Source organism: Triticum aestivum, chromosome 6A (assembly GCF_018294505.1).
Source record: "Triticum aestivum cultivar Chinese Spring chromosome 6A, IWGSC CS RefSeq v2.1, whole genome shotgun sequence".
In the NCBI taxonomy this organism is placed as follows: Eukaryota; Viridiplantae; Streptophyta; class Magnoliopsida; order Poales; family Poaceae; genus Triticum; species Triticum aestivum.
This window is the reverse complement of record NC_057809.1, coordinates 1,228,313-1,238,995: the sequence shown is the minus strand read 5'-3', so window position 1 is coordinate 1,238,995 and position 10,683 is coordinate 1,228,313. Positions and strand designations below refer to the sequence as shown.

At 44.2% G+C, this 10,683-nt stretch overlaps 1 protein-coding gene across 1 annotated transcript; it reads left to right on the top strand.

Moving 5' to 3' along the window:
• Positions 1-1,025: 1,025 nt before the first annotated feature.
• On the top strand, positions 1,026-8,800 carry LOC123129879 (transcription factor MYB12-like). Its single transcript, XM_044549853.1, has 3 exons — positions 1,026-1,158; positions 1,282-1,417; positions 8,056-8,800. The coding sequence occupies exons 1-3, from the start codon at positions 1,026-1,028 to the stop codon at positions 8,798-8,800; spliced, it is 1,014 nt and encodes a 337-aa protein (XP_044405788.1).
• The last annotated feature ends 1,883 nt before the right edge of the window (positions 8,801-10,683 follow it).

The window sequence follows — 10,683 nt, the reverse complement described above, 5'->3', positions numbered from 1 at the left end:
GAACTCAGCAAAGGCCGTGTTTGGCGAGTGCGCAATAAAATAAACTCGGCAAACAGCCCAACACTAGGCACATAAATTTATTCCAGTAGTGAGTGCAAAAATACATATATGCCTAAGTCTACGAAAAGTTGGGTCCGAGATATTGATATTTGACTGGATTAATGTTACATATTATTAAGTATTATTAAGTGGATCATCAAGCTCTCTTGTCTAAAAGAGTATGTCTTGTGTAAACTAATATAAGATCGTTCAGACTATTTAGTGGTCCAAACAATCTTACATTTAATTTGAGGGTGTACTGAAGGAGAACCTCACAAAATAATTAGAGGGTGTATATGATAAAGATATTGCCAGCGCATATAGTGGGGGTCCAGTTTGCTAGTTTATTATTTAGAAACGTACCCCCTCCGTCCGGTGAAGAGTGAACATCTAGAGATTTTAGGACAAATTATGAAGTGAAGTAAAAAAATGCATTGGAAAAGTGCAAGTCATCATCTCTCCCCTCTTTAATTAACCAACTCCCGATGAGCTAAGTGCATGTAAAAATTAAGAAGACAATGTGTAGCTTCTTATTGGTCTTGATTACCGTGTGATGAGAGAGAAATATTTTTTTCTACTTTAAAGTGCATTGGGAAGATAGAAGTACACTCTTTTGTCGACAAATTTTAAAGCCAAACGTTCACTTTTTACCGGACGGAGGGAGTAGGAAGCAAGAGGCCGGCGAGTGTGTATAGGCGGTCCATGCGTGTGGAAAACGTGGTCGCTCCCGGCCGACATCACGAGGTGCGCCTTGTCTTGCTATCGCTCTCGGAATCAACAGTCACCTATTTATTACCCGGCTCCCCAACTAACCTGGTCTTGGATCAACTCGTCCCCTTGATCTCACACACCAACTCTTTTTATACGTGGATATCGGTCTACTGCAACGGGCACCCGAGCTTAGCTTGTTTAATAATTAAATTTCTTGGGAGCTCGGGAGGCAAATATAGTACAAGGTGCCATCGATAATCGATTGTGTTGCGAGGATGGGGAGGCGGCCTTGCTGCGACAAGGTGGGGCTGAAGCGAGGAAAATGGACAGCGGAGGAGGACGCCATGCTCGCAAAATATATTGCCCAGCACGGCGAGGGCTCATGGAGGTCTCTGCCCAAGAATGCGGGTAAATATGGCATATGCTGTGACTCCTTTACCTGTTCTTTTTTGCCTGCAGAAACTACTTCATTAGTTTAAACTTAATTGTCGTGTATGTTCATCTCTTCCTGCTACAATTGTATGCATACAGGGCTACTAAGGTGTGGCAAGAGCTGCAGGCTGCGGTGGCTCAACTACCTGAGGGGCGGGGTTAGGCGGGGCAACTTCTCTAAGGAGGAGGACGATCTTATCGTCAGACTCCATGCGACCCTTGGCAACAGGTATGGGTCTGTGGATAACAGCACCAGTATACTCATATCATAGTTTACTCCATCTTTTTCTTTCGAAGGCAAAAGATCTGCCTCATTCATTAGTAAAAGGAAGAAAGTTGCCCACGTAATTTATGGAAAGCCGAGTACAAACCGTCACAATTTTTTTCGACCCGTGCTCACTCCCGATATATGAATCAAAAAGACCATAAAGACAGCACAAAATACACACGCAGAACTACTGCAACCCCCTATCATTACGTCAGAACATCACCAATGAAACACCATCGACTGCCTGCAAGATGAGAATAATGCATCGACAAAGACAACAGACACATCTGAGCCCATGTTTGCAGCATAGAAAGCTGCATCATGAAACCACTTGCACCTCCCCATTATCACCATCCTTCTTGCCTTTGCACTTGCTGGATCTCTTCATGCAAATGTTGGATTGAGGCTGAGCGCCACCCTCCTATCATTGGTCCTTCCATGCCTTTGATTTTAACATACCTACAACCGTCTTTGATTTTCGAGAATACAATTGAGATAGGAATTGGCAAAGCTTGATTGTGAACATGTCTCTGAGGTTAGGCATTGGCACTCGGACCACAGCAACATCATCACCCACATGAACCACATGCCTGCCCGAATGGAGTTCGTTGCAGCAGCATCAGGAGTAGAACTCTCCTCATCTATATTGCTGCACGACTAGGACCTAGAGGAGGCGGAGTACAGACCCAAGCTACAACTAAGGGCAGAAGTGAGTCCACCTTAAGACGCTCGGTTGGCGGTGGCGAAACCGGCCCCTCACTCATGCTCTGTAGCACAGGCAGGAGTGCCCAGGCCGCAATAATGACAGCTTGCTGGTCAACCGAAGGATCTGGTACATTGGGCAAGGCATGAAGCATCGGCAAAGTTTCCATAGCATGCCGGGATTAGCGGCTGTAAATCACCACATGCATGCTATGAAAAGATCAACTTGGAGCTCGGCCAAAGGAGGTGACGCAGAAGCAATGTTTCTTTTCTCGATTCCGAATTTTTCCGCGGGGGGGGGGGGGGGGGGGGGGGATATCCGGTTTCCGATAAATCGAATTTCGGATTTTTTTCGCCCAAAATTTTCGAAAGAAAATGAAATTAAAAAACAATAAGCATTGAAATATATTGTGTTTAGCCCTTTGTAAAAATGACCATCCTATTCTACTGGTCAGTGCGCCTTATTACAAAGGCGAGGTCGCGAGTTCAAGTCTCTTCTACCGCACCGCGACCAATTTATTTTCATAAGTTCGAGTTATGCAATAATATTGGCAAAACGGAGACTCAAACCTTCGACATCCCAATGGTGCGTAGTGAGGCCTACGACTAGTCCAAGTGCTTGGTTGTGATAGATATGCATATGATGTCTATTTCACACAATTTTGTCGTTTAAATTCAAAATATTCAAAATTTTCGAGTGGTAAGACATTTTTCTGGTGGCCACCGGAATTTCCGGTTTTCGACTGGTTTCCTTAAATACCGAACGAGCAGAAAAAACCTGCGCAGGAGTAGTCTAATCCATACCCGACGCAAGAGGTAGTCTTCCTAGAGGTGACTTCACTTGCTCCAAGAAGCTCGCAACCCCGAGCATCCATCCTTGCATGGAATCAACCACATGTATAGAGGTTGTTCCACTTGCTTCAGCCGTAAGGAAGCAATGCCATGAAGGCCAGAGCACAACAGCGATGGCTGCACGGCAAAGATAGACTACAACCCAACCTCGGCTGATGCAACAGAGCTAGGAGGGATATAAACAATTGGTTTGCCTTATGGAAAATAGTATCATGCAAGTAGAACTGATGAGGAGCTGGAGTTTGATGAGGATCGGCTATGGGCCAGGATAACGGTGACACGACAGGGCTTGCCAGCAAGCAGAGCAGATGTCAGGTGTTACAGTAGAATTATGTTCGATGATCGTTCTCAACATAGTGGGCTCACCGAAGGGATCCCTACAATCCTTTGCAAAGTACCAAATAGTGAGGCTTCTGCAACATTTACCATGAAGCCAAGCGGGGATGGGATGTGGAGCCACGGCCGGAAATTGGGACGCTGGATGACACATGGTGCATCGTGGCTACACCTCCTGCCATCCCCATTTGCCTCCTCGGTTAAACGTCCCACACTCGGCCAAGTGGTTGGACATGTGCCTTTGGCAGTAGGTGGTCTCTCCATGCTCGAACGAGAAGCCAGAGCTGACCAGATGGCCACGATGCGCTAGCGACAAGGCCTTGGGGTTGCGGCCACATAAGCGCCAAATCCGAAGGTTCAGGTGCATGGAGGGGTAGTCGAGACCAAGACATGCAGCTGGCGGCGAACGCTAGGCCCGCTCATCCTCATCGCCATGTTTGGTTGACCTCACCGTGGTGGGAGTAGCTACGACGAATGACGAGAGATGGGTGACGTCGCGGTTGGCGCTGAGGGATACAAAGGAGCTAGGGGTCGCGGCAAGCAGCCTGGATCCGGTCGAGGTAGTGGCTGCGGAGGCCGGAGAGAGGAGAGCCGGGTGCCGGCACTGTGTGCTCACATAGTGTGGGTGAGGACACGAGAGGTCCATCCAAGCACAGCAAACCTTGTCAGCCTCACAGTCGGCCACGATCTCATCACAAATTATTCCAGTGGGGATGGCCCTCTTCCTAGTTCTGATTTATGCTAGGCAGATGTTTTAATTATGAGATGTTTCATGTCATCGGTCTCTATTCAAGATTGTGATGTACTTTCTCTGGTTTCAAAATATTTGAATTTCTAGATTTTTCCTATGTCAAACTTCCTTAAGGTTGACCAAGTTTGTAGAAAATATATCGACATCTATATGTTTTCATACTATATGTATATTTTGGCCGCATGCATCTTTGAGATGCAGAGGCCGGGGGTAAGCCTCCTTTTCCAAAAAAATACTATATGTATATTTGATGTTTTAGATAATAGCAAGTTTTTAAACAAGCGGAGGTCCACCAAACCAATAATTTCTAACTTTTGTGGGACAGAAGAGACCATCATGTGTCGTGCTCAATACGTCCTCAGTAAACCTCAGTGTACACTAGGTGCAGCTCCTAGTAGTCTGGTAGAGGCCAGCTGGGACTCAGCTTCTAACATCAATATTTGACAATGTACTTCTCGGCGCTGGGGTTCCGCGATGCCGAACATGAGATTTATCCTAACTCTGGTGATATAGAATGTGTAGTGGTCTTTTCTAGCCGGAAATTGCATGGTTCATGATCCTGTGCCCGTGTCCTGGATATCCATATGATGATGCTCGCACGATTTATGTTGGTCAGTTTAACTGTACCAGTCAAGAAACATCAGGATGTGGTAAAGAGCTTCCCAATCAGTGTCGGAGACGAACATTTCATCCTCGAGTCCTAGGCTATCTCCGCCGAATTGCATGGTAGAACACGTCGGGTTCCTGTCACCGATTAGTTTCGGTACTTTTAGAATGGCACGTGTTCAATGGCAGAAGTTGTGGCGGGGTATATATGATATCTTTGCCCAATTGCATTTGAAGAGCAACACCTACCGTTGAGCCCAAGAATTTGAGGAACAATGACAAACAACATGCTAGTGTATGCAGGATTGATGGTATAGAACCCATCCTAAATAGAGCTAGTAGAATAATAGTTACTAGTAGAATGCCCATATGTTAGTATGGGCTATAATGTATATAAATGAATCAAACAAATAATTAAAGTATCTCCAAGGCTGATGCTCATTTCCCCCTCATACGTCTGGGCGTGTTTGGCATCAAGCGGGCGTCCAGTAGGCTTTCCGAGATTCAACTATCGTCTGGACAGTCTGGGCTACACTAAAACAGGATCATATATGAGGGATAAATATGGTTGTCCGGACTATCCTTTATGTTATCATCAACACGCGGGGCCAACGCAAAAAACACACCCACGATGCACCCTTCCATTTTCCTTCGGATCCACCCCTTCCCGCTTGGTTTCCTGCCGTAATGGGACAGTTCTCGCTGGAGCCCTTTCCTTTAAAACCGGATGCCGTGCATTGTAACAAGGATGAAAAATTTCATACTTACAATATAATGGAGTGGGTTAAACTAACATATACTATTGACACAAAACAACAAATAACTGAAGAGATCGTTCTTAAAGGTCCATTCAACTTTGCAAATGCACACTGACGTGGAAGGCCTGTGCCAACCTGAAAGTATTCCTACTCTCCAAAAATATCCACCACAAGCCCACACACCATTCAGTGCTAGAAGGGATACTTGTCGTTCTTCTCTTCCACGTCCTTCCATACGTCATCTATTCCTAGCCTCTTCAAAAACCCATTTCTTTGGCGTCAACCGGCACCACGTCAACATTACTGCATTCGTCAATGACGCATAATCTTCTTTTTCCTTATTCGTTGCCAGTTTTAGTTCTCGTTCCTAATTATCTCTTAGAACACTCTTTCCTTGACCAAAACCACGGACTATTTGGCCGCTTTAGTTCTTTTTCCTTCTTGCCCCTGGAACACTCTTCCTTTCTACTATAGCATGAACTACCTAACAAATGTATTGTCATGTTGTCCATGAACAGTTCAGCAACTTGTCAACGTGTGGACCTAATTAATTAATTACAGTAATGACTCGGTTCCCAAATTGATTTCATGCGAAAAATTGACTGCCCACCTAATTATCTTTACAAACAATTAGGAAAGTAGCCTACTTCTAATTATATTTAGGCATAATTAATTGTCTACCTAATTAAGTAATTACATTAATGACTCGGTTCCCAAATTTATTTAGTGCAAAAACAATTCAAATGTAAATGGACCTAAGTAATTGCATTAATGGTTTTATTTCCAAATTGATTCAGCGCTCGATTTCCAAATTACTTTCGCATGAATGACTGCCAAGAACGAGGACTACGCAAATTTTCCCTTTGATTATAGAGTTATCAAACATTTAACGCGCCTCTTATATTTTTTGGTTGAACCTTGGTGGTCAAGACAATTTTTGCAGTGGATTCATTACTACAAGGCCTACTGAGTATTGTAGGACACACTTCCTTAATGAATCTTTGACATTTATATGGACACACTTGATTTAAGAATATAGTATGCCTAGCTCTCTCTTTGTTTGACAAGAAATATAATATGACTGCGTCCACAAACGCATGTACATGGCGGTCCGACAGCCCACCTTCCACCATGGTAGTCCTCGACGCCATGCTTCACGCCCGGGCATTGTTGATCATGGTACTGGCATCAGGTCCGACCATGGCATCCTCCATGGTGTTGCGCATGGCATGCACATATAGAAAAGATATGTTATTTTCGTTGCATTATAGGAAACTTCTGATTGTCTGTTAATAATATAAATATTGATAATAATAAATGTATTGTGGGAGGGATTTGTGATTTGTCATTGAGTAATATTTGATTTTTTCTGGGTCTTTCTTTTAGAAAGGCGTGTTCTCAAATATATGGCGCACTTTTGGAATTCTTAATTACCTATTATTTCTGAATAAGCATCTGCCAAAGCAAGTATGAAACAATTTCCGTGAGAGCCCGCTGGCCATCCTGGCCTATGAGGGCTATCAAATTCGTTGGACATGATTAATTGTTTGCCGAATAAATTAATTGCAGGACTAATTAACTGCCTGCCTAATTATCCGAAGGCCAAATTAAATACGTAATTAATTGTCAGTCTAATTGGAAAAAAAATCGTACTTCCAATTATTTGTAGGCCTAATAAACTGTCTGCCTAATTAATTACTAGTTAATTTCATTAATGACTCTGTTTTCAAATTCATTCCACCTGAAAATTCCCTACTTAAATGAACCTAATTAATTGCACACATAATTAACAATCGTGTTATTAATTACATTAATGTCTTGATTTACAAATTGATTCGGCACTTGGTTTCCAAAGTATTTCCACATTCATGGTTGCGTGTGAACCAACCAGATGACCTACGAACTCGCCCTTTAGGAGTAGAGATGCCTGACTAATTAATTGCCAGTCTAATTGGAAAAATTCCTACATCTATTTATCTATCGGGCCTAATAAATTACTATTGAATTGTATTAATTACTCAGTTTTCAAATTAATTCCGCGCCAAAAATCCCTATTTAAATGGACCTAATTAATTGTGCATATAATTAACAATCTGGTAATTAATTATATTAATGACTTCATTTACAAATTGATTCGGTACTCTGTTTCTAAAATATTTCTGCATTAATGGTTGCGTGTAAACCAACCAAATGACCTATGAACTCCCCTTTTAGGAGTAGAGATTACTTGATTTACAAATTTATTCGGCACTCCGTTTCCAAAGTATTTCCACATTAATGGTTGTGTTCGAACCAACCAAACGACCTATGAACTCCTCCTTTAGGAGTAGAGATACTACTCCGATACAGTCTCGGGGCGGGCAGGCAATGGTCGGTCTTTCTGTAATCACCATGTCAGGTCCTTCCAGCGTAGGTGTCGGTGCATGAAAAACTCGATACGGTCCAGGCCAGATATATCCCAAGCTACTCTAACCAGTCTCATATTATTTTCTTTAAGCTTTTTGCATTTTACTACATATTCTAGCCCTTCTGGTCGCCTTCATGTGTTGGTATCCCCATTTGCCTTTACATGCGACCTTTAAATATATGTGACTGATGAGCAAGACCATGTTGAACTGTGTGTGGTCGTTGATCGCCAGACAACTGTCTGGGCGGACTGACAACGAGATCAAGAACTACTGGAACTCGCATCTTAGCCGGCAAATCCACAGCTTCCGACGGGCGTACACCACCGGCAAGGAAACCACCATAACCATCCACATCAACAAGTGGCGAGGAATGCGGGCGCCTGGTAAGTCGCCAAGGAACAAGACAAAGAAGCCGCCAGTGCCTGAGCTCACTAATGTGAATGATGTATCTAGCCTAGTTGGTGCCATATCATCAACATCAAGGCTACCTGAAGGCTACTTGGAGCAGAATGATCGCATCAACAACATGAGTGTCAGCCGCACTTCTGGTGAGCGCTACAGCGAGGAGCCCATTCTGGTGGACCCTGAAGATCGGAATGGCGTTGTGCCGAGGCCGAACTGCATGGTAGATCGGATTGGGCTCACGGAAGCAAACAACTCAATGAATGGGATTGGGATTTTGAAGGACGACAGTAAAATGGAGGCCCTGCTGTCAAGCATCAACATGCCAGCTAGTGGGCTTAATGGCATTGAGCACGAATCCCACTCTGGGGTGGAGGATCTCATGGATACGGACTGGGAGGGGTTGTCATCCCATATATGGGACAATCCAACGCAGGATGATCTGCTCGAGACAACTGAACCGCGTGTAAGAATGAGCTTTGAGTCAGACAAGCGCGAGCCATTCGTCAATTGCCTATTCTCTGAAGCGTGCTAAGATAATCCCAGAACAGCAAAGACAAGTAGCCACAACCAATAGCAAAGTAAGTTGTCATGTGTCATAGTTCTCTGGGCCTACATGCGATGGTATGACTAGGTCACATTGTTGGCAGCCACCGAGGAAGAAGTTGTGGCATCTGCACGATGGCATGACGTCTGTCATGGTGTCCCCTACTGTTGCCGCTTCTATGGAATGTATAGTCATTGATATGTGAGATATATTTTGCACCATACATGTCATTTAGAGAAAACAAAAATTCATATTATACAACGGATTATCAATTAATGTTATGTTCTAAATATCTAGAGGTTATACTAGAAAACTGATGGGAAACGAAGCATGAAAATAAAAAAAATCATACGGACACCCAAGATCGAATCTAGGAGATGCATAACTATGAGAGTGGACTGTGTCTACATAACCTCGTAGACCAAAAGTGTTACCGTCGTAACACAGTTCATGTAGTCGTACTCTTCACGATCCAACCGTGATCCGATCCGATCTAGTGCTGAACAGACGCCACCTCCGAGTTTAACACACGTACGGCTCGGCGGCGTCCTCTCCTTGATCTAGCAAGTGAGGGGGAGGAGGTATATGGGATCTGAACCAATACAACTGCGTGGTGATGGTGGTGGCAGCGGAATTCCGGCAGGGCTTCGCCAAGCGTCTACGCAAAGTGGAGGAGGTAGACGGGCAAGGTTCGAAGGGTTGCTTCCCCCAATGCCTCCCCACCTTTATATAGGTGTGGAGGGGGCTGGTGGCTTTCCCTCCAAGGCCCTATGATTGTTTGCCGAGGGGGGGGGGGATCCCTCCTTTCCTTCCCCACGGATCGCTATCTTCTTTTTTAGGGATCCTGATCATATCCCTTCGGGATACGATACTATTCCTTTTATGGGAAGATCTTGGTGCGCCTAGACCAGGAGTGTGGGGACTTTCCCCACTACCATGTTCATGTGGGTCCAACATGCAGGTGGGCACCACTTCGGAACCTTCTAGAACCTTCCTGGTACAATACCGAAAAACCATAATTTTTTACGGAACCCTGAAAACAACTTTCCATGTATGAATCTTTATCTCTAGACCATTCTGGATCTCCTCGTGATGTCTCGGATCCCATCTGGGACTCCGACCAACCTTCAGACTTTCCACTATTAATATCTCAATACTACCCTAGCGCTACCGAACGTTAAGCGTGCGACCCTACGGGTTCGAGAATCATGTAAACATGACCGAGACTCCTCTCCGATCAATAATCAATGACGGGACCTGGATGCCCGTATTGATTCCCATATATTCAACAAAGATCATTATCGGTTGAACTACGATGTCAATAATTCAGTTAATCCCGTATGCAATTCCCTTTGTCCGGCGATATGTTACTTGCCCGAGATTCGATCATCAGTATCTCCATACCAAGTTCAATCTCGTTACTGGCAAGTCAATTTTACTCGTTCTGTAATACAAGATCTCGTTACTAAATTCATGATGTTGTATTACCGAGAGGACCCAAAGATTTTTACGCTTCACACGGAGCGAAAAATCCCAGTCTTGATCCATGCTACCCAACAAACTCCTTCGGAGATACCTGTAGAGCACCTTTATGATCACCCGATTATGAAGCGACGTTTGATAGCACACAAAGTATTCCTCTGGTATCCGGGAGTGGCATGATATCATGGTCTTAGGAACAGATACTTGACATTGCGAAAATTGTAGCAAATGACTAAGTGATACGATCTGGCTAAGCTTACGGTTGGGTCTGCCATCACCTCATTCTCCTAATGATGTGATCCCGTTATCAAATGACAACTCAAGTCTATGGATAGGAAACCTGAACCACCTTTGATCAACGAGCTAGTCTAGTTGAGGCTTACTAGGGA

What these genes read in the sequence shown, in the direction of transcription:
- LOC123129879 (XM_044549853.1), top strand. Translation starts at nt 1,026, where the DNA reads ATGGGGAGGCGGCCTTGCTGCGACAAGGTGGGGCTGAAGCGAGGAAAA. An exon ending in GTCTCTGCCCAAGAATGCGG is followed by an intron (nt 1,159 to 1,281) that starts GTAAATATGGCA and finishes GTATGCATACAG; the next exon opens with GGCTACTAAGGTGTGGCAAG. An exon ending in ACCCTTGGCAACAGGTATGG is followed by an intron (nt 1,418 to 8,055) that starts GTCTGTGGATAA and finishes GTGACTGATGAG; the next exon opens with CAAGACCATGTTGAACTGTG.